At 38.9% G+C, this 27,729-nt stretch overlaps 1 protein-coding gene and 2 long non-coding RNA genes across 4 annotated transcripts; 1 reads left to right on the top strand and 2 right to left on the bottom strand.

The window, feature by feature from the left end:
• Window positions 1–87: 87 nt before the first annotated feature.
• Window positions 88–3,318, bottom strand: LOC117307219 (rho GTPase-activating protein gacF-like). The gene is made up of 2 exons (XM_033791906.1): window positions 2,977–3,318; window positions 88–1,695 (listed from the first exon to the last, which is right to left on the bottom strand). Exons 1-2 carry the CDS (start codon window positions 3,089–3,091, stop codon window positions 1,313–1,315), a joined length of 498 nt encoding a protein of 165 aa, XP_033647797.1. The 5' UTR covers window positions 3,092–3,318; the 3' UTR covers window positions 88–1,312.
• A 2,765-nt stretch (window positions 3,319–6,083) lies between these two features.
• Window positions 6,084–10,184, top strand: LOC117307397. Of its 2 annotated transcripts, none has more exons than XR_004521088.1 (5): window positions 6,084–6,248; window positions 6,839–6,934; window positions 8,200–8,422; window positions 8,843–9,059; window positions 9,515–10,184. It is a non-coding gene; the product is annotated as an uncharacterized LOC117307397 (long non-coding RNA). The 2 variants fall into 2 exon arrangements; XR_004521087.1 differs by having other exon boundaries at window positions 8,830–9,059.
• A 6,730-nt stretch (window positions 10,185–16,914) lies between these two features.
• LOC117307461 lies at window positions 16,915–23,226 on the bottom strand. The gene is made up of 5 exons (XR_004521101.1): window positions 21,953–23,226; window positions 21,027–21,214; window positions 20,441–20,533; window positions 19,607–19,734; window positions 16,915–18,716 (listed from the first exon to the last, which is right to left on the bottom strand). It is a non-coding gene; the product is annotated as an uncharacterized LOC117307461 (long non-coding RNA).
• Between the last annotated feature and the right edge of the window lie 4,503 nt (window positions 23,227–27,729).

Raw genomic sequence — 27,729 nt, 5'->3', positions numbered from 1 at the left:
TGCAAATTTTGAGAGTCAAATGGTTATTAACTGGTATCTACGATGTCTTTTTGGCCATAAAAAGGTAATAGTTGACATATTGCGATCATCCTTTATTGGCTCTTTAAGGGAAGGTCTACCTTTAGTAGTCACTCTTAAAGTCAATGGTTAATCAACCATACTTTTTAAAAGAACAGCAGCTTTCGATAGTTTAAACATTTTTAAGATACTTTTTACTTTGACGTAGTGTACTTCTGGACAAAGATATCAGTTTTTATTCCCAAATTTGAATCTGAGAAACCTTGCTCACAGAAGCGTTTCTCAAATTTTGCATTCCGAATTCGGATTATTCTTCGTGCTCGGTCGGACATAACCACTCCTGATTTTCGAAAATTTCTCAAACCGCTACCACAGTGTAATTTTCACAAGTTAATTGTAATGTATGTACATGTATAGGATTTAAACAATCAAACAGGTCCAAAAGCCAAAGGTATTCTTTCGCTTTATTATATTTACAACAGTGAGATGTAAAATGGGTGTACCGGGAGGCATTGTACGGGATTGCATTGCAATTTGATTTACTGCACTCCGGTTTCTGCCCTGGGCTAAAAACAGGCAATTGTTATTTTTATTTATTTATTCCACAACCAGTTGGTGCACGTTAATTAAAGTGTACATTTTGGTGAACGAAATATTGAGACTGTTGTACTTCGGGAGTAATGGTGACAGTAGCAAGATTTACACTTCTATTTGTACAAAACTCTTTAAAATGAAACACCTATTACAATTATTTATAAATAGGCCTACAGTTTCAACGTGAATATATATAATACATTGTTTCCCTCTTAATTAACATTGAGATGAATTTAAGATTTGGGGCGAGAATAATTTTATTTTAGAGAAATTCCATTTTGCTAATCACGCCTGACAATGTTACCTTCATCTATCTTTGATATTATTTCATGGCAAAAGTTTAATTTTCAAACAATTACGACAAAACTACGTTGACCCAGAAGTAAAGGTCATGACGGGGAACACGGGTTTTTGAAGTTCTACTTTGGCACGTTTAGGTGTGCCGAAAAATGGCAAAATTTTGCTCACCAAAGCGTAGAGTCTCCTCGTGTTTTAATTAAGGACGGGTATAGCCGAACAAAATAAAATTGTCAACCTTCCTTTTTTTTGACAGAATTGGTAAACATATACTTAGCTTTATGTGAAAAGTATTTTTTAGGGATCGAAGTTAGGGTGGTGCACCTGGTTTTCGCACTGTTGCCCGTTGGCATCATGCACTAAATACCCGAATGACCGAAAGCATGTTCATTGTTCACATGTTTTAGGTGTTGTTGTTGTTGTTGTTGTTGTTGTTGTTGTTGTTGTTGTTGTCTGAAAGTGTAGTTATGTCTTTGGGTGTGGTCGTCGCCTGGGTCGTGGTGGCTTTGGGTGTGGTCGTTGCCTGTGTCGTGGTGGCTTTGGATGTTGTCATTGTCTTGGTCGTGGCGACTTTGGATGTTGCCATCGTCTGGGTTGTGGGTCCGCCTTGTGGATCCACGCACATAAAGCTATTTCCGCTACACGGGGTGGGGCAGCATTTCTTGGCATCAATGCAGTCGTAGTCTCTTAAACTTATTCGGCAACTATTTGGACATTTGCCTACTTGTAGAATGCTGTTAAACACAGGGTCCGATTCGTCAGGACATATGCCGTCCTTTTTCACTCCTGTATTGTAGAGAAGAAAAATCAAGCCTGAGAATTAAAACAAGTTAAGTTGCCACTCGTGGTGGGCATGCAGCGTCCCATGTTAAGGCCCTTTTCGAATTCACGGATTCGGTTCCAGATTCGGCTCAGACTAGCTTGGCGCCACGCGGTTGTTTTGACAACTGCATGTTGTTTAAGTATGCGCTCATGGCTTCCGACCAGAAGACGGAGCCTGATGCCGAATCCAAAGCCGAAGTCGTTGTTTCGAAAGGGCCTTAGACCTATAATATGCTGCCGCCATCTCGCCATCTTGGTTATGTTTCCTATATCAAATTACAGTAAGTGATGCTAAAATTCATGTTACGCCTACAACTTATATTTTTCGTTCCAGCCTCAAGTTGGCTTTATTGGTGTGATAATTCAAAACGGCCACACCGCAAAAAAAGGTGTATATAGGTTGGTTCCAACGGTTTTTTTGGTGTTTTTTTTTTGGGGGGGGGGGTTTTGGGGGGGGGGGTATTATTAGAAATCGGCATAAGAGCAAATCAATGGCAGAATAGTACAGAACCCGTTATTGATTGGGTACAAATATTTCATTGGATAACTTGTATTGTGATGAAAGCTTTATATATCTGGGTTTTTTATTGGTCCGAGGTGATGTTTGGCAGCTGCATTTTTGGTCGTCTGCATGCAGCAGCATGCATTTGTTTTACATTTTTATATGTAAAGGCCTACGTAGGATTTGACTGCAAATCTCCAGGTGAGGTCAAATATGATTATGGACGGGGATTGACGCAGGTTCAAGGCTAATCTCTGACGTGTATCACGAGCCTCGAAGTGTGTGACGTCAGATGTTCTTTGCTAAAGAGTGTTTGAGGCGCAAGCGCCGTTTTCACCAAGCTCTTCCTAAAGTGGGATTGTTCTTAGGACTTAGGACGAGTTCATTTCCTCAACCATAGACGTAAACTAGGGACGCATTGAACCCAATCAGGACGAGTTAGACGAGTAATTCGTCCTAACTCGAGATAGGATTACTCCTAGCGTTTCGTGAAACCAGTCTCAGGGACTCAGAGGTTTAAGTATGGGAGTTGGTTCTTCTGAAAAGGGAACTGTAGATGGTGGGTAGAGAACTTCTGCTTCAACTCAGTAATGTCTGCAATTCCTTGCAGAAATTGTGTGAATAATAAATTAAACACACGTGAAATGAAATGAAAATCCGTTTGTTAATTATTCATAAACAGCCACTCATTTGCTCCGAATTTGATTTTTTTCAAAACAACTAAATTTCAAGATAAATCTTACCTCCTGGAATTTCCCCGCCATCTCTACGCACGCGACTTAACCAAGTCTTCGTTGCTCCAAAAGATATTATAACAAAGACTAGAAGACAAGCAACAAGAATCGTACACCTCTGCATCACGAACTCCAACTTTTCTAAATCTACGGGAAGAACTCTAATCAAGCACCCGTGATTTATACCACCTTCAAGGGATGAAATCTGCTGATGAGGGGAGACATTCAGTATGGAATTAACGCAAACTCTTCTGGTATCCGACCGGAGAGTGGAATAGTGTCCATGGATTAAGGAATTCCTTAAGGTTCCTTTTCGTTGCCAGTCCCAACGTGTCCCTTAATGATATGAGGGTAAACACACACAACCTGTGGCAGGATAGTTCTCCTGCAGGTTTGATTCCTACGTGCGTAAATTGCATGTAAGTGTTATTCATTTAACGAAAATCAGTAATTGTTATTAGTGATTGGCAGCGACAGTAATGACCAGATGGGTACACTAATCAATCGTTGGGTTTACATAACTATAGCAAATCGATTAGTTTTGTAAAGCAGACTTAATAGGTTTTCAACACCTTGTAGAGTTTATGACCCGTGAAAAAGCATATAGCCTGTATACGTATATACGAGCAGAGTTATTGATTACAGCCCATCAATTGCGATTTTTAATTGTTTGTCAATACAAACACCTGTTTACCGGAACTGATGTGCACGCGTAAATTGAAAGAGTCTATCTCACAGGACTCGGGAAAATTAATAGTCTTCAAAATAGTCTATCTCATTCACTAAATAAAGACACTCACTGGACACCTCTGGTAATTTTCAAAGACCGGTATTCTCACTTGGTGTATTCAGCAAGAGAATAGTGAAAGAAAAATACGACTTGTTTACACAAATTGGTGTGCTTTCCTGATGCATAATAAAAGACTTCAGCTGAATTGTTTTATTATTTATTATTTAAATACTCTTTCTCCCTCTTCCAACCTTTGTTTTAGTGTTTTGTGTTTCCAACCTCTTTTGGTTGACCCAGCCATCTCTCTCTACCCCCACTTTATCTCTTTTAGAAATATTGTAAGCAATTATATGAATACTTGCAGTTCGCTGAGTCGTTTGGGTGTGGCGCGGAGCTGACCTGTATTGGCAGCGCTTGATTTTAAATAATTCCTGCACAAGAAGCGAAAGCGGCAAGACGTGTTTTGAGTCTTTCGTTCTTTCTGTTATTTTGGTTAACAATCTTGAGATGACGAAATGTTCCGTCAATGAATCTATTGAAAACTAGCTCGGCCCCATGAAACCCATTAGCATCATTCCATTAAATTTCCAGTAAGTAGCAAACTATAGTTTTCCTGGCCAATTTCAACAAAAAATTCATTCATTTTAACTCCTTTGTGAAATGGTCACCGTGTGAACACAGTATGGTCTCAGTGTGTTTTCTGTGTGAAGAATTTTGTTCAAAGCACACATCATTCACACAGTTTTCATAGCCTAGGAGTGGTCAAAATGTGAATGGTAACCGTGTGAACACAGTGTGATCTCATTGGTTTTCTGGGTTGACCAACTTTGTTCAAATCACACGTCTTTCACACAGTTTTCATAGTCTGGGAGTGGTCACAATGTGAAATGGTCACCGTGTGAATACAATTGTGATCTCAATGTGTTTTCTGTGTGGACCAACTATTTTCAAATCACTCACCATTCACTCAGTTTTTATATAGTGTTGGAGTGGTCACAATGTGAAATGGTCACCGTGTGAAGACGGTGTGAGCTAAGTGAGTTTTCTGTGTGGAACAACTATGTTCAAATCAAACATCATTCAATGTAGATTTAATCAAATTATTGTCGTATAACAATAGACGCCCATCCTCCTGCTAACTGGTCACGTCAGTGTACCGCACTGCACTTGTCACGTAAGTGCAGCGCGTTTATAAATCGGCCTACCACTGGCACATTCCCATGCTTTAATAAACCTGATGAAACAAAACAATGGATTGTTTTGTACTTTGCGTTATTGTCAGTCATTAGGGTGAAACTGTTTTTCATGCGTATGAGCGTAGCGAAGGGGCATAAAACACAGTTTCCATAGTGTTGGAGTGGTCACTATGTGAAATGTTCACTGTGTGAAGTCAAGGTGATTTCAGTGTGTTTCTGTGTGGACCAGCTAAATTCAAATCACACATCATTCACACAGTTTTCATAGTGTTGGAGTCGTCACAATGTGAAATGTCACCGTGTGAATACAATTGTGACCTCAGTGTGTTTTCTGTGTGGACCAACTATGTTCAAGTCACACTACCAACAAATTTCCACGTACTGTGGTTTTGAGGATAAACAAATAACAGCTGAATACAAGTATAAGCAATATGCAACAAATGGAAATAATGTTTGGTAATCCTGTTTTTATCAAGGAAGAAATTTCATGCTAAGCAAATTTGTGTGTGCTTAGCAGCGCTATGAAATTGGGCCCCGGTGGGATTTACCATTCAACACTCTCTATGGCCGAAGCCCATGTGTCTACGTGCAAAAGACATTCCCGTACAAAAACTTGTTGCAGTCTGATCACCATACCATACATAAAGTTGTTGCAGTCTGATCACCAACAAACAGGGGGCAACGAACCCCAGACCGACTCTCTCTTTATAAAAAATAAATAAAAACACCCCACTTATTTTCCATGAAAACATAAGTTTGTTGCTAACTGCTCACCAACCAAAATAGCCTATGGTACAAACAACGTTTAAAAAATAGAAGGGGGAAACACAAACGAGGGTTTTACCTTGTTTTTGTTTCTAACAGTCTGTATTTTTTCTTCCCGTAGGGAATGTGACTCCAAGATGGTAGCTCCAGACCACACCCATAGTGGATTGGTAAAGTATGGGGTTATCAATAATATTAATAACAAAGACTTGTAATGCCACTTGCCCTAAGAACACAAAGTAATCCCTAAATCTTCAAACGACAGCTGAAAACACACCTCTTCAAAGAAGCATTTTAAATCCTGGACTTTTTGACTTTAGGAACAATTGGGCCCTTGAATGGCATTTTCTATGTCAGATACTGTGCGCCAGTAGAGTTATATAAAAGAGCTAGAGGGCGCACTAGTCCATATACGCGGCCCGGTATCATGCGACTAGATATGATGATCCCAAATGCTAAACCATCTAAACATTTTTGTCTCCAAAATGTAGATCATGTTTTCAGCCTGAGGTTGATAAAGTAGTTTGTGAGCTGAAATCTTTACTGGAGCTGAGGTGACGCATACCGGGGACTTTGGTCAGGCAAATTTGGTAATGTATCAGTTTTTAAAGTTATGAGTCACTGGTGAAGAAATTACCTACAAATTTGATCAATAATTCATTCAGAAAAGTTTGAAGGGTCACAAACAAATGTACATCAGAATATTGATAACTTTGGCAGGAGAAACAAAACATGCATCAAAAATTCATTTTGAACTTTTCAATAGTTGTAATCAGCAGTCCAAATACTGGCATCATTTGAAATTCCACAACAGCAAGCATGATCGATCAGCCAAACATCAAGCTGAAACAACTTAAGACCCAGATGATTTGTCTGTGTTTTTGTACAATCAACTACAAAAAACTTCCTGAAGCAATAGAAGTCGGCTCTTCTGGCAAGATAAGTAGAGAAAGTAGAATAAGCTGTTGCAAACTGCATGCCTACCAATCAAACGGACCTTTGCTACAAATGAAAACAAATAGTTAATGGCCTGACGTTTCAACCCTAGCAATAGAGTATTTTCCCCCTTGAGAAAGACACTGCTAGGGTAAAAACGTTGGGCCATTAACTATTTTGTGCATAAAGAACAATGTAAATGTATATAGATGAATTTGTCTGTACCTTCCAAATTTCCCCCCAGTTTTGAGCAGTCTGTTCTTAAGTTGTGATAACAACCAGACCAGTTGGCAGTATTGATGGAGGATAGGGGTGCAAGGAACCAACATCAGACCACTTGGTAAGTTAATTCAAACTTTCTTCTTTGAAAAGAAGGTTCGTACAAAAGGGTTTGAAATAACGGAATAAAAGGGTAGCGACGACTTCTTACAAGGCCGTTTAAAGCCGGCATAGTCGAATTGCTGTGTTAAAGGCCAGAGCCGAAGAAGAGGGCCTTTAGCGCACGGCAACGACCCTGCAAGGTTTTAAACGGATATTTAAGAACAAGTCACTACTCTTTTGTTCCCATTTCATAAACGCCCTTTTATTAAAAAACTTTAAACAAGTACATTTACAGACACTTTGACAGTTGAAAATTCGAGGTTTGAAAACGTTGTGAAGAGTCTGTTGCATGTGAGTTGTGTGTACACGCGCGCGCTCTTAGAATTAGATTACGCATAGCGCCTAGAAGTAGGTTACAGGCTGTTACTAATAGCTATGAATTGCATTCTGCGTGATAATCTTGCGCGCCTGACACGCGGAAGCCAGCCGGTTATAAACACTGGTCATTATCAACCGTTTAAACACCCCACATGACGCGCTCTCCACCAATAGGAGTAGAGAAACTGTCTGGGTACTTATGAATGGATGATTGAAAGAATCCATTCATTCCATCCTTTAGTTTGCATTAGTTCAAAATACACAAACACAGAAATATTACCGTGGATGTTGTGCAAATGTTCGACTCCAGATTGAGATGAAGACCTCAAATAATAATAAATTTGAGTTTATATAGCGCTTTTTCACTCCCGAACGGGTGTCTTAAAGCACTTCAAATTATTACCACTGTCACTACTCTTTTGTTCCCATTTCATAAATGCCCTTTTATTAAAAAACTTTAAACAAGTACATTTACAGACACTTTGACAGTTGAAAATTCGAATTCTGTCATCTTTACCCTCACAGGTCCCCATTTACCCCTGGGTGGAGAGAAGCAATAATAGTTAAGTGTCTTGCTCAGGGACACAAGTGTCGAACCCACACTCTGCTGAATAGAATCAGTAGAGCTTGAATTTGGTGCGCCTAACCGCTCGGCCACGACACAACACTTAAAGATGATATACTCTCAGTCTTGAGGCTAATCAACGCTTAATTAAACAGGGAGTTTAAGTTTTCCGACACAAAAAGCAGAGAAGTGAACCTTTAATGATTAAAGAAATGATTGGAGCTGGAGAATAATTTTCTTGCATATGCAAGCAAAGACTGAACTATTCATAGAACAAAATATACTTGTATTAAAATAATCTACATCAACTAATGTGTGTACATTTTCTACTGCCGATTGAGCAAATACTTTGGAGTTGACATTCAACCAATCTTGAGGCTAATCAACACTTCTTGGACTGTGTGCCACCAGCTGATCGAAGAACAACTGACTCTCTGCTTCAAGTGACAGAGGGATGTATTGAGGTGAACTACCACTTACGAATCTATGCTGCAAGCTGGAGACCTCCATCACGGCCAGATGACTCCCTACATCCTTCAAGGAGTCTAGCTAGCAGATCCCTGGGTTAGAAACAAAATCATTTAACATTTTTCTTTGAAAGAAAGTCCCATCCCCCCAAAAGTTAGCAAAGGATCAGCTTTTATACATTTTTCAGAATGAGCACCGCTGAAGGTTTGAAATAAATGATTTGATAAATCCATCGATTCCCATCCTCTAATTTGCAACGAATCAAATATAATCAACTATTGGAAAACTTAGTTGAATTAGAAGTTCAATTTTTTTCAAACAAAGGAATTAAAAAAACACAAACAGAGAATGTTACCTTGAATCTTTGTTTGGTGTCAATGAATTTAAAAAATGATTGGAGCTGGACCAGAATTTTCTTGCCCATGCACAAACTGAGGTATTCCTCAGAACAAATGGTACTTACATTAAGTTAATCAAAACTAATAAATTTGTGCATTTGCAAGTTTTCTTCTTCAGATTGAGATGATGACCTTAGAAATGACACTCGACCAATCTTGAGGCTAATCAACACGTTTTGGACTGTGTGCCACCAGCTGAAGAATAACCGACTCTCCGCTTCAAGGTCACAGAGGGATGTTCTGAAGCGTAAAACCACCACTGTATGCTGAAGCTGATGAAGACCTGCGCCACAACCAGATGACTTCCAGTTGCAAGGAGTTGACAAAAGCTGTTGGTAAGTAGAAAAAATCATTTTAAATCTTTCTTCAAAGAGAATTGCAAGGAGTTGACAACATACCACTTGGTAAGTTAGAAAAAAATATCATGTACCAATTTTCTTTGAAGAAAATTACCATCAAATAACTATTTGAAAAGGATTAGTTGTTTACCAGTTTTTCAGATTGAGTACCTTTGAAAGTTTGAAATGGTTGAATTGAAAGAGTCCATTCATTCCCATCCTTTAGTTTGTCACAAACACACATACAACCATCTGGTGGAATTTTTTTCTTTCTTTTATTAGTTTTAAACATTTTTTAAAATAATTTAAAAATAACAATCTGAGAAGCAAACACTTGATAGTTTTGTTTGTGTTTATTGAGTCGAAGCAATGGTTGGAGCTGGAGGAGAATCGGAACAAAAATGATATTAATGAGTTAATCAAAATCAATTAATGAACATTTTCTACTGCAGATTGAGATGATGACCTTGGAGATGACATACTCCAAGTCTTGAGGCTAATCAACGCTTCTTGGACTGTGGGTCACCAGCTGAAGAACAACCGACTCTCCGCTTCAAGTGACAGAGGGATGTTTTGAGGCTAACCACCACTTTAGACTTTACGCCACAAACTGAGGACCTTCCAGATGATTCTCCGCTGCGGTTTCACTGTATTTGCTTTTTGGATTGTGCGCCACCAGCTGAACGACTATGTCAAGTCTATCCATCTCTTACACGAGCTGGACCACGATGGATATTGATGCATCACAGCCAGATAACTCTCCGCTACAAGTTTAACTGTTCATATAACTGAGGATTCACAATGCTAACCAAGGCTTTTTGAATTGCGCACCAATAGCTGAAGGACTGTGTCAAGTCTAGTTAGTTGACACCCTACTGCAAGTTCAACCGCTCAAAAATGATGGAGTGTATTTTTACTAACTGTAAGCGACTGAAGAAAGACTTTGTCAAGTTTAGAGCTTGATGACTTTTTAAGAGTTTAACTGAAACAGGACCATGATGGCCCCTTTACTTGGAGGAGAGGACCATCTCAGGCTTAATCTGAATAAGTGGCTGCTGTTATGGCTGTGGCTGTTGCCATGGACCTCACGCTGTTCACCATAACGATGAAGCCACATCCGCTGCCACTCAATCAGATACAGCCTTGGTTTGACCATGGAGGAAGGAAGAGAAGGAGCTCGAACGAAGGGACTTCAAAAGTCGAACCCGTGGTACCGCAGCCGTTTAACGACACCTCGTAATCACCCACATACCTTACACAGACAATGGGCGACCTGTCGTATGTGAGTTTGCGCGTGCGCACTTGGTTCTTCACTCAACTATGGTGTCGTATGTCGTATGGATATGAGACCTGATAAAAATTGTGTACACTTGTGCTCACCAAATCGAAAAACACAATTGAATACCAACCACCCTCGTGTGCTAATAGCCAAATTTTGAACCACCGCTAGTGACCGGAAAGTTACAAAAAATGTAAAAATATGCCATGATGTTTCCGTGAAACACCACAAACAGTAAATGAAAACGTGTATATTCACGATTCTTGTCTCCAATGATTCAACTTTTCACGCAGGCAAGAGCGCAGACTGGCGGTACCACACGTTCTGTACAAAGAGATTTAATCCTACTCGTTAATTGGCCGTCCAGCTGGAGGTCTCCTATCTTTTTCCACAGGCCAGACGGGGGCATTGTCAGAGTATTCTTTTGTTACTCTGCGGTTTTGCGGGTCGTTCGAGCTCCTTCTATTCCTTCCTCCATGGTTTGACGTTTACTAAAAATGGGCTACTTTGAAACCACCAATATCCAAAACCATACTGTACAAGTAGCATGGAACACATGGATGAAACTGACCCCATGCCAACCATTTGTTGGTTTGTCATGGAAACTCATTAAAAATTCATTAAATTCATGTACAATTCTTTGTGGATTTTGATGGTGTCAGAGAAGTTTGGAATACAACTGTAAAGAGTAACAAACAAACAATCAAACTGGGTTAACAGAAATGTCAATATAATAGTTATTGAAGCACAATTTGTGTTTTGGCTTGACAAACCTTTTGACTGAGAATGAGTGAAACCTTTTAAAGTGGATTGCAAGGAAAGAGTAATAAACTAAAGTCACTTACCTGGTCACTTACCTTTAGTGTTTGAGCGCACACAAAATAGACAGAATGCATATTTTTGCCAAATGCAGACAATGCAGACGCAACAGTACCGCCCACAGAACTGAGGGCCCAGTTTCATGAAGACCTAAGAATGATCAAACCAATCTTCATTGTTAAGCAAAGTGTGCTGTCATAATGTGTGTCATTGACAAAACATCTTAAGATGAATCTTGGTGTTTTATGAAACATCTTAAGATGAATCTTAGTGTTTTATGAAACTGGGCCCAGAACTCCTATATTTATAAACAGTTAAAACAAGGTTCCAAAACACAGAGGTATAGATACCCTTTAGTAGACAAAAACAACTTTGCCGTGTATTAATGAACAAGGTCTAAACCCACATAAGTAATTAATGTAAAACCTTGGATTTAAAATAACAATGAAGCATGTACTTTTAACTTAATGTTTAAGTAATGTATATTAAAAGTGCATTATTGCAACCCAAAAACTGAACATGTGTTGTGCACACTGAATGTTAAGGTATATTGGTGTGATACCAAGTTAGTAAAATGTTGATTTTTGAGAAGCAATCTGCTGCATTTTTTGTAGCATTTTGCTATGCTTAAGGATGAAAATCACTAGGGGTAGCAGTTTTGTCCATACTGGGCCAAAAATTGAAGAAATCACAAGGGGTAAGTCCACCAATTTTGTCCATTTTGGGCCAAAAATTTAAGAAATCACAAGGGGTAAGTCCAGCAATTTTGTGTCAAAAATGGAAGGAATCACAAGGGGGTGAGTCCAGCAGTTTTGTCCATATTGGGCCAAAAAGTGAAAAAATCACCAGGGGTAAGTCCAGCAATTTTGTCCATTTTGGGCTAAAAAGTGAAAAAATCACAAGGGGAAAGTCCAGCAGTTTTGTCCTTTTTGGGCAAAAAAATTGAAGATATCACAAGGGGTAAGTCCAGCAGTTTTGTCCTTTTTTGGCAAACAGCAATTTTGTCCATTTTGGGCCAAAAATGAAGAAACCACAAGGGGTTAGTCTTAGCATTTTTGTCCATTTTGGGTCAAAAATGGAAGAAATCACAAGGGGTAAGTCCAGCAGTTATGTCCATTTTGGGCCAACAAGTGAAAACATCACAAGGGGTAAGTCCAGCAGTTTTGTCAATTTTGGGCAAAAAAGTGAAGAAATCTCAAGGGGTAAGTCCAGCAGTTTTGTCCATTTATGGCTAAAAAGTGAAAAAATCACAAGGGGAAAGTCCAGCAGTTTTGTCCTTTTTGGGCAAAAAAATTGAAGACATCACAAGGGGTAAGTCCAGCAGTTTTGTCCTTTTTTGGCAAACAGCAATTTTGTCCATCTTGGGCCAAAAAATGAAGAAATCACAAGGGGTAAGTCCAGAAATTTTGTCCATTCTGGGCAAAAAATTGAAGAAATCACAAGGGGTAAGTCCAGCATTTTTGTCTATTTTGGGTCAAAAAATGAAGAAATCACAAGGGGTAAGTCCAGCAATTTTGTTCATTCTGGGTCAAAAATGGAAGAAATCACAAAATGGTAAGTCCAGCAGTTTTGTCCATATTGGGCTAAAAGGTGAAGAAATCACAAGGGGAAAGTCCAGCAGTTTTGTCCATTTTGGACCAAAAAGTGAAAAATCAGTCCAGCATTTTTGTCCATTTTGGGCAAAAAAATGAAGAAATCACAAGGGGTAAGTCCAGCAATTTTGTCCATTCTGGGTCAAAAATAGAAGAAATCACAAGGGGAAAGTCCAGCAGTTTTGTCCATTTTGGACCAAAAAGTGAAAAATCAGTCCAGCAGTTTTGTCCATTTTGGGCCAAAAATGGAAGAAATCACAAAGGGTAAGTCCAGCATTTTTGTCCATTTTGGGCCAAAAATTGAAGACATCACAAGGGGTAAGTCCAGCAATTTTGTCAATTTTGGGCCAAAAATGGAAGAAATCACAAGGGTAAGTCCAGCAATTTTGTCCATTCTGGGTCAAAAATGGAAGAAATCACAAAGGGTAAGTCCAGCATTTTTGTCCATTTTGGGCCAAAAATTGAAGACATCACAAGGGGTAAGTCCAGCAATTTTGTCAATTTTTGGCCAAAAATGGAAGAAATCACAAGGGTAAGTCCAGCAATTTTGTCCATTCTGGGTCAAAAATGGAAGAAATCACAAAGGGTAAGTCCAGCATTTTTGTCCATTTTGGGCCAAAAATTGAAGAAATCACAAGGGGTAAGTCCAGCAGTTTTGTCCATTCTGGGTCAAAAATGGAAGAAATCACAAGGGGTAATTCCAGCAGTTTTGTCCATATTGGGCTAAAAGGTGAAGAAATCACAAGGGGAAAGTCCAGCATTTTTGTAAATTTTGGGCCAAAAATTGAAGAAATCACAAGAGGTAAGTCCAGCAATTTTGTCCATTTTGGGCCAACAAGTGAAAACATCACAAGGGGTAAGTCCAGCAGTTTTGTCCATTTTGGGCAAAAAAGTGAAGAAATCTCAAGGGGTAAGTCCAGCAGTTTTGTCCATTTTGGGCTAAAAAGTGAAAAAATCACAAGGGGAAAGTCCAGCAGTTTTGTCCTTTTTGGGCAAAAAAATGAAGACATCACAAGGGGTAAGCCAGCAGTTTTGTCCTTTTTTGGCAAACAGCAATTTTGTCCATCTTGGGCCAAAAAATGAAGAAATCACAAGGGGTAAGTCCAGAAATTTTGTCCGTTCTGGGCAAAAAATTGAAGAAATCACAAGGGGTAAGTCCAGCATTTTTGTCTATTTTGGGTCAAAAAATGAAGAAATCACAAGGGGTAAGTCCAGCAATTTTCTTCATTCTGGGTCAAAAATGGAAGAAATCACAAAATGGTAAGTCCATCAGTTTTGTCCATATTGGGCTAAAAGGTGAAGAAATCACAAGGGGAAAGTCCAGCAGTTTTGTCCATTTTGGACCAAAAAGTGAAAAATCAGTCCAGCATTTTTGTCCATTTTGGGCAAAAAAATGAAGAAATCACAAGGGGTAAGTCCAGCAATTTTGTCCATTCTGGGTCAAAAATAGAAGAAATCACAAGGGGAAAGTCCAGCAGTTTTGTCCATTTTGGACCAAAAAGTGAAAAATCAGTCCAGCAGTTTTGTCCATTTTGGGCCAAAAATGGAAGAAATCACAAGGGGTAAGTCCAGCAATTTTGTCCATTTTGGGCTAAAAGGTGAAGAAATCACAAGGGGAAAGTCCAGCATTTTTGTCCATTTTGGGCCAAAAATGGAAGAAATCACAAGGGGTAAGTCCAGCAATTTTGTCAATTTTGGGCCAAAAATGGAAGAAATCACAAGGGTAAGTCCAGCAATTTTGTCCATTCTGGGTCAAAAATGGAAGAAATCACAAGGGGAAAGTCCAGCATATTTGTAAATTTTTGGCCAAAAATTGAAGAAATCACAAGGGGTAAGTCCAGCAATTTTGTCCATTTTGGGCCAAAAATGAAGAAATCACAAGGGGAAAGTCCAGCAGTTTTGTCATTTTTTGGCAAACAGCAATTTTGTCCATCTTGGGCCAAAAAATGAAGAAATCACAAGGGGAAAGTCCAGCAATTTTGTCCATTCTGGGCCAAAAATTGAAGAAATCACAAGGGGGTAAGTCCAGCAATTTTGTCCATTTTGGGCTAAAAAGTGAAGAAATCACAAGGGGAAAGTCCAGCAGTTTTGTCCTTTTTTTGCATCAGCAATTTTGTCCATTTTGGGCCAAAAAATGAAGAAATCACAAGGGGTAAGTCCAGCAGTTTTGTCCATTTTGGGCCAACAAGTGAAAACATCACAAGGGGGTAAGTCCAGCAATTTTGTCAATTTTTGGCCACAAGTGAAGAAATCACAAGGGGTAAGTCCAGCAGTTTTGTCCTTTTTTGGCAAACAGCAATTTTGTCCATCTTGGGCAAAAAAATTAAGAAATCACAAGGGGCAAGTCCAGCAATTTTGTCCATTCTGGGCAAAAAATTGAAGAAATCACAAGGGGTAAGTCCAGCAGATTTGTCCATTTTGGGCAAAAAGTTGAAGAAATCACAAGGGGTAAGTCCAGCATTTTTGTCTATTTTGGGTCAAAAAATGAAGAAATCACAAGGGGTAAGTCCTGCAATTTTGTCTATTTTGGGTCAAAAAATGAAGAAATCACAAGGGGTAAGTCCTGCAATTTTGTCAACTTTTGGCAACAAATTGAAGAAATCAAAAGGGGTAAGTCCAGAAATTTCGTGAGTTTTGGGCCAAAAAGTGATTGAATCAGTTTCATCAATTATTTTAATACAATTTGTGTACAAAAAAAAGCAAAATCACAAGGGGTAGTAAGTCGAGCAGTTTTATTAATTTTTGGCAATTTGTTTATTAAATCACAGTGGGATAAGTCCAGCAGTTTTATCCAATTTAGTCCAAAAAGTTAACATGGGGTAAAAGTTCAGCAGAAAATACTGCTTGGCAATTTTCTTTGCATGCAAAAGATTAGTGAGGCACCAGTCATAACAATGTGAACTCAATGTAATTTTGTTTGGTAACTTGTCCCTGTTAAGCAATGCTTTGATGTGCTTAGCAAGTTTGTGTGCTGAATACATGCTACATGAAACTTGCCCCTGATCTTTTTTCACAATGGAGCAGCCATTTTGTTTCAGTCTCTTATTCAATCAATATGAGTCCGAGTACTAAATCAAGTGACTGTGTCTACTCCACAGTTGTTGCCTTCAGCAACAACTGTGGAGTAATTGTCAATAAAGGCAGTGGACACTATTGGTAACTACTCGAAATAGTCTTTTGAGACCTCAGAATTAGATTTTGAGGTCCGGAAATGAAGCATCTGAAAGCACACAACTTCAAATGACAAGGGGGGTTTTTTCTTCCATTAGTATCTCGCAACCTCGATGACCAATTTTCACCCACCAAGTGAGAAGACTGGTCTCTGACAATTAACAATAGTGTTCAGTGTCTTTAATCAGGTCTTAGTCACTACCAAATATCGGGCACTACCCTACACCAAGCCAAGACTAGATGACAAATTATAGTCTGGTACCTTTTCATTTAATAAGTAACAGCATCAGTGATTGCTAAATGCACACATTCACTACTCTAACAAAAACTAAACACACAATTTTAAATAAGGTTTATATTTAGATGTTGTAAGTGTTTAATACCCCTTGTGGCTCTAATATAACATGTACTTCTGTATACATAAGTGTTAAAAACTATTAAAAATTGTGTATTTCAAAAGAATTTGTATACCAATTATTCCCATGGCCCTTTATCATCGGTCATCTCAAAAGCTTGATTCATGTATTTCTCTACTAAATCCAAAATAAGCCAATACTTTTTAATTACAATAATTAACACCATACACGATAGTTTGCATGTTACCAATCGTCTTATTTCACATCTTGGCTTCTCACATAATTTAACAAATATTTCACATCTACATCGTATCTTATTAAACATTGGCAAATAATGCATACTTCTTTGCTTATATATGCTTACACTTACAAGTTTTTACTACAGTATCATATTCAAGTAAATTGAGATGAATAAACACTACTAATAAATGAATATATTAATTCATTTTCCACCGAACCACAAAGTTGTACTTGAGCGCGCATAGACAAAATGCATGTTTAACAAAATTACACTTTACTATTTGATTCAAATCGCGCATGGGTAGTGGGTTGGTGCCAAGGGTGAGGTGTTAATAGGTAAATATTATATAGTGAGTGATATTTGTGATGGTATTAGTGCTATAGGTTAAAGTTAAAGTGCAGGGTTAGGGTGAGGAGTACAGAGTTCGGTTTCACAAAAACACTAAAATTCAACTAAAGACAAGTTGTCAATATCACCATGGTGATTTGTACTATGGCATCATCACACATTGCCCAGTAACTAAGACTGAACTTATCTTAAGCTCTTTGTGAAACCGAGCCCTGGTGATGTGATCATTGCCGTGGTTTGTGTTGACATTGCAGCAGGAGTCTGGGCCTATATACATAGAGCTACATGCTTAAGCACACAAAGTGAATTGGGCCCTGCTCAATGCGCGTTTCACTAATACGCACATTTCAATAAAACATGTATTTGTCTATTTTGCGCTCAAGTACACTTTCCCACACTTCTTTGAATATGATAATTATTGAGCCTAGAATAACTTTGATTCAATCCTACAAAGTGGAAGTTATTTCCTTAAAAATACTTAGATACTTGAAAATTAACATCACAATTTTGTCATAAGATTTTCTACATTGTACCTTCATAATTTGTTTTATTATACATAAGCTTATTCGACTAACCCTGAGCTTTCCTTGCAATGATTTCTAGCATTTCTGAGCAATTAAGTGGTAACACGCAGTTTAAGTTTGACAAAATCCGAGTCTCCCTGTATTTACTGTTGACAATTTCACTTCCGAGTCTCCCTGTATTTACTGTTGACAATTTCACTTATACGTTATTTGTAGCCAAAACGGTCTTGGCAAGGAAAAACACTTCATAAATGGCGCACATACACTGACAAATTTGGTATCATAAATGTATTAGTCCTTTACTTCTCTTTACCAAAGCTATACCATATCTTTAACGTTGTACTCCTAACTACTCAGACACCATCAAAATCCAATGGGTATTGTACTTGAATTTAATTTATTTGTTTTACCACGATAAACAAACACTGCTTGGCATGAGGGCCAGGCGTGCCAATTTTAATCAAATCAATTGATGTGAATATACAGAGCTGAATTGTAGCATAATTAGAGTTTGATGGAGTCAAGAAAAGCCAATTGAGTAAACACTAATCTAAGGCCGTTACTAAGGTAGTGACTGTGGATGTGGCTTGGTTGCCATGTCAACATGTACTAGCAGCAACACATGAAGCCATAGCAACAGCCACATACATAGCCATGGCTGTAAGTTCGGCGCGGACTAAGATGGTCCTCTCCTCTTCATTATAGTAAAATAAATGGCGCCATCATTGTCCAAATTGTATTAGTTGAACATCATCTGACTATTAAACTCAAAAGTCTTTCTTCTATGGCGACCTTCCACAAAAAAGTCTTAGTTACAAATGTAGCGTCAACATCACTATGCGAGTTGTACTTGTAGCGGAGAGACTTGACGTAGTCTTTCTGCAGTCAACAAATGGCAATCTTCCAATAATATGCACAAGTTACAAAAGTAGCATCAATATCAACTTGTAGCAGAGACTGGGTAAACTTGACATAGTCTTTCAGCTGTTGGCACCAGTCCAAAAAACGTTGGTGAGCTCAAAATCCATACATCTGTTTAGCAGTTGAACATTATCAGGCTAGGATTGACACAGTCTTTCTTCCATGGGGACCTTCCATTTTGTAAGTTCAAATTATAGCGGAGAGTCACCTTGCTAAATTTGGCATAGTCCTTCAGCTGGTGGCACGCAGTCCAAAAAACATTGGTTACGCTAACATCCTGAAGTCACTTTAAGAGTTAAGGAGAGAAACACCAGGCTAGACTTGACGTCGTCCTCCCTCATACAGTGGCAATGATTAGCCTCAAGATTGGGTGTAGGTCATCTTCACAGGGCATCTTCTCAATCTGTAGAAGAAAAAAAGGATTTTTAAAAGATATTTTTGATAACGAATTGGGATAATACAAGAATCAGTTGTTCTGAGGAATAGTTTAATATGAAAGGGGATTCCCATCCAGCTTCAATCAGTTCTTCTTCTCGTGTCATTAAAGACTTACAAACTAGCTCATTTTACAAACTAGCTCATTTTACAAACTAGTTCATTTTACAAACTAGTTCATCAGGTGCTTCTCTTCGGTGGTCGTTTGGTATTCATGTTTGTTGCAGAATCTTAAACAATACTAACTAACACTTTGATTGTTGGGTAACAAGTCATTACTTCTTAAAAGCTTTGTTTAATCATGGAGGAACCTCCATGGTTTAATGGATTCTAAATCAACTTGGGGATGGGGGGGGGGGGCATTGTAAGACAGTTGGCTGGTGTTCATGCACGTTGTTGCAGAATCTCAAACGCTAAGTATTTTGACTGCTGGTTACAACTGTCTTTACTACTTAAGAGATTTGTTTGAGGGATTCTAAATATTCTTTGTTCTGCTGCATATCTCGTTAGTCATCGATATCGATATCGATAAGTTATCGATATGTCAGACTTGACATAGTTCTTCAGGGCCCAATTTCATAGAGCTGCTAAGCAAACAAAAATTGCTTAGCATGAAATTTCTTCCATGATAAAAACAGGATTATCAACCAACATTTCCATTTGTTGCATATTGCTTGTTACTTGTATTCAGCTGTTGTTTGCTTATTCTGAAAATGACATTTTGTTCGTAATCCCGTTTTTATCAAGGCAAACATTTCATGCTAAGCAACTTTCTGTGCTTAGCAGCCCTATGAATATAGGCCCAGGTTGTAGCACAAAATTGAACAAGAATGAGTTAACATCAACATCTCTACTCACCTCGACAGTTAAACTTGCAGCCTAGCTGGACTTGACACAATCCTTCAGTTGGTGGAACTCAGTCCAAAAAGCATCGATTGAAGCCTCAAGATTGGTATTGTGTCATCTCCAAAAGGCATCTTCTCAATCTGTAGAAAATAAACAATATTTAAGGATTATTGTTGAGCAACTTTTTTAATACGAGAATAATTATGTTCTGAGGACTAGTTAAGTCCGAGTGCAATCATGTGCAAGGAACTTCTTATCCAGCTCCAATCAGTTCTTCAAGTAATTGGTTGGAACTTATAATTTTATGAACAATTCTGGAGATGGCAATCGCTCAAAAACAACATCGTCTGCGCTATGATGTTTGGGGATATGCAACACGATGAGTAGTCTTTGGACAGGGGGAATTCTTTACTCAGTAACAGCTACAACAGTGGACTGAATCAACAGTGAGCAGCGGGGAGTAAAACACATGCAGCATCCCCTGGGTGGATTCCACAAAGAGTTAAGACTAGTATTCTTATCTCCAGTAAGGACAAATTACTCATCCTAACTTAGGACTAGCCTCAAAATACTAGGTCCTTCTTAGTGAAAGGACCCCGGGTGTTGTTTTTCTTGTTGTGTGTCGTTTTCATTTCAACTTGACCTTTAATTTTGATAAGTTTTCCACAAGTTGGTTGTAAAGTGTGTTTATAATTGCAAACTAAAATGATGACAAGGATACATCTTTTAAACACTTTGAGTTAAAAGTGTCAACTGCTTATTCTGAAACATGAACTCCTTTGCCTATTTTGTGGGATGACCTTTCTCTTCACAGAAAATTCTAGAATGATTTTTGTTCGAACTTACCACGCATTCTGTTAATCTTCACTCCTGCATTATCCATCGATGCTCCTCCAAACAGGTTCGGTTGTAGTCACCACTCCAAAAGAGACTGCTCCACTGAGGGTAAATTTAGTAAGCACAAATTTATCTCCATGCATTTGCATGCTATATATAGTAAACTGCAAGAGCTGACTTGTTTCAGGTGTGATGACAATTTGCTATTCTTTCATGCTGCTTGTTGCTGCTGAATCCCAAATGATACTTAAACGCACTTGACTGCTAGTTAAAAATCAAACTTTTGGTTGCAAGTTTCTTTACATAGTTATCTATTATTTGCTAGACTTGTAATAGGTCCCGCGTGGGTGGCAGGCAGTCAAAAAAGCATTGGTTCGGCTCATCACAACTCCACTCGCTTGAAGCAATAGGAGACTTTCCAACGCTAGGTGGCAGCAGACATACCGGGTAAATTTCCATTGTTTACGTAGTTCTGAACATGCGCATAATTCTGAGAACAATGGATTTACCCGGTAAGTCTGCTGCCCTCTATCGTCCCAGAAAGTCTCCCATTGAACTGGTAAGTGAGATTCATATGGCTTGCCTTGGCACATACCTTCAGTTGGTGGAACACAGTCCAGTGTCACTTAGCATCAACATCTGGACATCAAATTCATCAGTTCAACTTGTAGCATGGGACACAGTCCTTCTTTCTGTAGATGATGGTGCCACTTAGTCCAGTAAGCATTCAGTATATAGCCTCAAGTTTGGGTGTAGGTTATCTCCAGAGGCCATCTTCTCAGTCTGTGGTAAAAAAATGGTTTCATGAAAGATTATTTGTAATGAATACACTATTTGGTTTGTGGTAACACCATGTGTGCATCTACTTGCCAGGTAGAGTTTGTTCTTAGAGAACTGTCTTGCTTCATTCTAAGACAGTTCTCTAAGAACAAACTCTACCTGGCAAGCAGAAACACACTTGGCGTTACCTCAAACGAAATACACATTAATACCTCACCATGCAATGCCTCAAATCCTATAAACGAATACACTATTTTTACACAAGCATCAATTGTTTGACAAATGATTTGGTCTGAATGCTTTGATATTCAAGAAAAATGTCCTCCGTGCTCCAATCAGGACCTAATCTAACAGAGTTGCTCAGGCAGAAAATATTGGTTAACATTTGTTTCTGCTTAGCAGCAAAGAACGGGATACCAGTCACACACTGTACTTGTGAAAGGGTAGTTTGGCTTGTAACCTTATTCTAATAAGCATGATACTGCTGTGCTTAGCTACTTTTTGTGTTTAAGCAGCTGTATGAAATTGGGCGTCTTTTGACCTGCTATTTTAATAAAGTTTTCCACCTGTCTGTTGTGTGATGACTTTATTGCAAGCTAAAGGATGAAAATGAATGTATTTTTTCAAATCAACGATTTAAAATCTTAAAAGAACATTCTGACCAGTTACTGCTTTTCAAAATTTGTTGAATGAAACTTCTCAATCGAGAAAAGTTTTATGATTTTTGTTTTTCAAACTTACCTGGCCGACTATTTTTGACTCTTTGCAACACTCTCGAAACGATCATCCAAACAGGTCTGGCGTCTAGGGTGTAGTCACAGCTGCACAAGAGACGACTCTCCCCCGTTTCCTCCAACGATGCTCATCCAAACAGGTCCAGTTGTGGTAACCACTCCAAAGGAAACTGCTCAACTGAGGGAAGATTTAGTTGAAATTAGCATTTACATATCTTTGTGATAAACTGCAAGAAGAGCGGACCAACATTACTCCAAGAAGGCTTTTCAATTTGTTTGGATTGTTCCAGCACATTTTTGTGAAATCAAGCAAACTGGTTTTTCAGGTTGTTTTTCCTCGGTGGTTGGTCGGTTTTTCCATCTTGCTTTTGTAGAATATCAAATGATACTAGTCATTTGTACTGCTGGTTACAAACTGTCTTTACTACTGAAGAGATTTGTTTTGTGGAGAGATTCAAGTTCATCATTTTCTTTTTGTTTTGTTTTGTTGAATGTTTCACTTTCCTTCCTAATTATCAATAAACTAAGATTTAGATTTGTTCATGATTCTCCAAATTATTGGCGTAGCTGCTCCATTTAAAAGTTGATCCATTTTAGAAGTAGTTCTTCACCAGTAAAGTTTAACCTCAAATAACTAAACTGATACATTACCAAATCTTGTGCATGACCACAGTCCGTGGTGGTATGCATCACCTCAGCTTAGTGAAGATCAGGTTCACCATATATATTACCTGGGACCTCAATACTTAACCAAACCCTCGTCACCAGTGCCGCCGTTTGTGCAGTTATTTGCTACAATTCCCCCTTCAGGATTAATCGCTAACGAACTGTGAAAAACAAAAACATCGTTAATGCCTTTATAGGAATAAAAGTTAGGTCTATGGGGAAAGTATGATTAGTTCCTCGTTGTAAAACAGAGCCCCACAAGTCTTTTTATTTTCAGCAGATTGTCCCCATGTGGAACCAGCTTCCACTGTCAGTCAGGTCTAATGTCTCCTTTTCAGCATTTAAGACTCTTTTAGTTTTTAACTGTGGGTTGATTATTAGATTTAGGGGACATTCTTTGTGGTAGGAAGGCTTTGTAGAGGTGCTGGTCACCTGTTCCTCCTTGCCAGTCAATGGCTTGGTATTTTTAACTATTTTCTTCTTTGTATCTTTTTGTACCGATTTGTTGCCTCTGAAGAACGTCTAAAGCTAAGGCCATCTACCCAACTCATTTTATGTATTGATTTGTATACTTTTATGCCAGTGTAAAGTCAAATAAAACTAAAATAAAACTAGTCTTTCACAACACACCCCCCCCCTCCCCTTGTACATAAAACCTTACCAGATACTTAACCTTTGATGCTTTGATCCTGCTGACCTCAGGTCGCCATTCGGGACATTTAAGTGAGTTCCAACATTGTATTGTCACTCACCTTAGAGTCTGTGAGAAAAAACACTTGTTAGTCGCTGTGAACCACTTGTTAGTCGCTGTAAAAGAAACGCTTGTTACTCGGTGTGAAAGAAACGCTCGTTAGTCGCTGTGAAAGAACCACTCGTTAGTCGCTGTGAAAGAATCTCACGTTACTCGCTGTAAAAGAATCTCTCGTTAGTCGCTGTGAAAGAATCTCTCGTTAGTCGCTGTAAAAGAATCTCTCGTTAGTCGCTGTAAAAGAATCTCTCGTTACTCGCTGTAAAAGCAACGCTCGTTACTTGCTGTAGAAGCAACGCTCGTTACTCGCTGTAAAAGAAACGCTCGTTAGTCGCTGTAAAAGCAACGCTCGTTAGTCGCTGTGAACCACTTGTTAGTTGCTGTAAAAGAATTGCTCGTTACTCGCTGTGAAAGAAACGCTTGTTAGTCGCTGTGAACCGCTTGTTAGTCGCTGTGAACGAAGCGCTTGTTAGTCGCTGTGAACGAAGCGCTTGTTAGTCGCTGTGAAGAAAACGCTTGTTAGTCGCTGTGAAAGATCCGCTCGTTAGTCACTGTGAAAGAAACGCTCGTTAGTCGCTGTGAAAGAACCACTTGTTAGTCGCTGTGAAAGAATCTCTCGTTACTCGCTGTAAAAGAACCTCTCGTTAGTTGCTGTGAAAGAATCTCTCGTTACTCGCTGTAAAAGAATCTCTCGTTACTCGCTGTAAAAGAACCACTTGTAAGTCGCTGTGAAAGAATCTCTCGTTACTCGCTGTAAAAGAATCTCTCGTTACTCGCTGTAAAAGAAACGCTTGTTACTCGCTGTAAAAGCAACGCTCGTTAGTCGCTGTGAACCACTTGTTAGTTGCTGTAAAAGAATTGCTCGTTACTCGCTGTGAAAGAAACGCTTGTTAGTCGCTGTGAACCGCTTGTTAGTCGCTGTGAACGAAGCGCTTGTTAGTCGCTGTGAAGAAAACGCTTGTTAGTCGCTGTGAAAGAAACGCTCGTTAGTCGCTGTGAAAGAACCACTTGTTAGTCGCTGTGAAAGAATCTCTCGTTACTCGCTGTAAAAGAACCACTCGTTAGTTGCTGTGAAAGAATCTCTCGTTACTCGCTGTAAAAGAATCTCTCGTTACTCGCTGTAAAAGAACCACTTGTAAGTCGCTGTGAAAGAATCTCTCGTTACTCGCTGTAAAAGAATCTCTCGTTACTCGCTGTAAAAGAAACGCTCGTTACTCGCTGTAAAAGAAACGCTCGTTAGTCGCTGTAAAAGCAACGCTCGTTACTCGCTGTAAAATAAACGCTTGTTAGTCGCTGTAAAAGCAACGCTTGTTAGTCGCTGTAAAAGCAACGCTTGTTAGTCACTGTGAACCACTTGTTAGTCGCTGTAAAAGAATTGCTCGTTACTCGCTGTGAAAGAAACACTTGTTAGTCGCTGTGAACCGCTTGTTAGTCGCTGTGCTTGTTAGTCACTGTGAAAGATCCGCTCGTTAGTCACTGTGAAAGATCCGCTCGTTAGTCGCTGTGAAAGAAACGCTTGTTAGTCGCTGTAAAAGAAACGCTTTTTAGTCGCTGTGAAAGAATTGCTTGTTAGTCGCTGTGAAAGAAACGCTTTTTAGTCGCTGTGAAAGAAACGCTTGTTAGTCGCTGTAAAAGAAACGCTTTTTAGTCGCTGTGAAAGAATTGCTTGTTAGTCGCTGTGAAAGAAACGCTTTTTAGTCGCTGTGAAAGAAACGCTTGTTAGTCGCTGTAAAAGAAACGCTTTTTAGTCGCTGTGAAAGAATTGCTTGTTAGTCGCTGTGAAAGAAACGCTTTTTAGTCGCTGTGAAAGAAACGCTTGTTAGTCGCTGTAAAAGAAACGCTTTTTAGTCGCTGTGAAAGAATTGCTTGTTACTCGCTGTGAAAGAAACGCTTTTTAGTCGCTGTGAAAGAAACGCTTGTTAGTCGCTGTGAAAGAAACGCTTTTTAGTTGCTGTGGAAAAAATGCTTGTTAGACCCGGATACTTAACCTCTGCTGCAAACACCTGACCTCACATCCAGTCACTCATCAGGGACATCAAAGGTAGAGTCTTCTCAAGTTGTGGCTTTACTGACGACTGGGTAGCTCTTAATCTTGCTTCAAGATTGAGTATCTTAGAATCAAGACTAAGACTTACACCAGTCATATCTTTTGTACTTTACCCATAGCCAATGATCGGGACATCGAAGGGAGAGTCTTCTCAAGTTGTGGCTTTACTGATGACTGGGTAGCTCTTAATCTTGCTTCAAGATTGAGTATCTTAGAATCAAGACTAAGACTTACACCAGTCATATCTTTTATACTTTACCAATAGCCAATGATCGTGCTGAAAGAGAGCATTAGTCCTCTACATTTTTTTTTAAATGCACATTTTTTTAATACTCTAGGCCTAGACTGGACGCTGTGAAAGAAACGCTTTTTAGTTGCTGTGAAAGAAACGCTCGTTAGTCGCTGTGGAAAAAACGCTTGTTAGACCCGGATACTTAACCTCTGCTGCAAACACCCGACCTCACATCCAGTCACTCATCAGGGACATCAAAGGGAGAGTCTTCTCAAGTTGTGGCTTTACTGATGACTGGGTAGCTCTTAATCTTGCTTCAAGATTGAGTATCTTAGAATCAAGACTAAGACTTACACAAGTCATATCTTTTATACTTTACCCATAGCCAATGATCGTGCTGAAAGAGAGCATTAGTCCTCTACATTTTTTTCAAAAGGCACATTTGTTCAATACTCTAGGCCTACAGTACACTGGGTTACCACCCATACAAACCCAAACATTGGTAGTGTCTTTTTCCCCTTGGATGATCTGCTCCTTTTGTCTTCTTCTCCTGCCTTTTTTTCTCTTTCTTTTTCTTTTCTTCTGTCTTCTTTCCGTGATGTGTCTTTATCGCAGCGCTCGCAAATAAATAGCTTAGAGAAGTTTTTCGCATTTTGCTTATTTTTTACGCATTTTTCTTATTTTGTTTTTGCATTTTTAAAAAGAGTTTTAACTTAACTTGTATGTATGTGTATTAGGTCCCCCATCCTAATTTTTCATTTGAACCTTTATTTACTTTATGGCTACATCTAAGACATTTGGTGGGTTTTGGGAGGGGTTGTTTTATTGCCCAGGGCTATAGCCCTTCTAAAGACATGGTTACCTCTAAGACATTTGGTGGGTTTGGGGAGGGGTTGTTTAATTGCCCAGGGCTATAGCCCTTCTAAAGACATGGTTACCTCCAAGACATTTGGTGGGTTTTGGGAGGGGTTGTTTTATTGCCCAGGGCTATAGCCCTTCTAAAGACATGGTTACCTCTAAGACATTTGGTGGGTTTTGGGAGGGGATGTTTTATTGCCCAGGGCTATAGCCCTTCTAAAGACATGGTTACCTCTAAGACATTTTGTGGGTTTGGGAAGGGTTGTTTTATTGCCCTAATTCTAAAGACATAAATTGACCTGTTATTAAGTTCTGATAAGCATTGCGCTATTTTTAATATAAAATCACAACAATTTTAAATAAACATAACAACTGATGACTTGAAGTATCAACCCAACAGAAATTTCCAGTGAGACTAGTCTCCTAACTAACAAGCATCACTGGCTTCGACCAATATGCAAATTAAGAAATGCCGAGGAAACTCTGATGAGGTCACCTTGAAATCTCTACTGGCAAGGACACATCAACAAGATCGACGAACATTGGGGCGGGGGCACCACGGGGGTTGGACTCTGCAAGAGAGCGGGTTAGATTTCCTCTTACCCTTCGCCGACTTCACACACCTCCTCTTTTACACTTTAAGGTCAACCTGCGTTTTCCGACCTCCACTAAAGCGCTATAGTGTAATAATGTAACTTTGTTTTTCGTTACTTCTAAGAAAATGTCAAATAATTTGAGCAGTTTTTAACTGAAAAATTATAACGAAAACAATCATTCAAACAATCATGTGAAAACACACAAATTGGGGTTTTTCCCTAAAGCGCTCTTTAATGGTGTAACTTTGTTTTTCAATACTTTTTATAAAGTTTAATTGATTAAGCAGTTTCAAACTAATGACGTGATAACATTCAGTTCAATGAAAAAATCAACGTTTAAACACATGAATTTGTGAATTTTTTTTTTTCTTGCACTGCATCAACAAATGAAGTGTTAGTACATTTTGTCTCTGAATTTATAATAGATTGTATAATTACAGTTGCTCAGGAGAATAAAAAAAATAAAAAAAGTAAACAAATTCAAAAATCTATCAAAGAGATGAATTTCAAAAACAAAGTTACAAGTGGAGGTCGGATTTTGCCAAGTTTTACTTACCTGAATCCGGCGATGACTCCAGCGATGACTCCAGATCCACAGATAACACACACCCAAACCACACATCCATAGATAAAACTG

The sequence above is a fragment of the Asterias rubens genome, chromosome 2 (genome assembly GCF_902459465.1).
Source record: "Asterias rubens chromosome 2, eAstRub1.3, whole genome shotgun sequence".
In the NCBI taxonomy this organism is placed as follows: Eukaryota; Metazoa; Echinodermata; class Asteroidea; order Forcipulatida; family Asteriidae; genus Asterias; species Asterias rubens.
This window is presented reverse-complemented; position numbering and strand designations above follow the sequence as displayed.

Coding starts and splice junctions, on each gene's coding strand:
- LOC117307219 (XM_033791906.1), bottom strand. CDS start 3,091: ATGCAGAGGTGTACGATTCTTGTTGCTTGTCTTCTAGTCTTTGTTATA. Junction 1,696..2,976: donor TGGCGGGGAAATTCCAGGAG/GTAAGATTTATC, acceptor TCTACAATACAG/GAGTGAAAAAGGACGGCATA.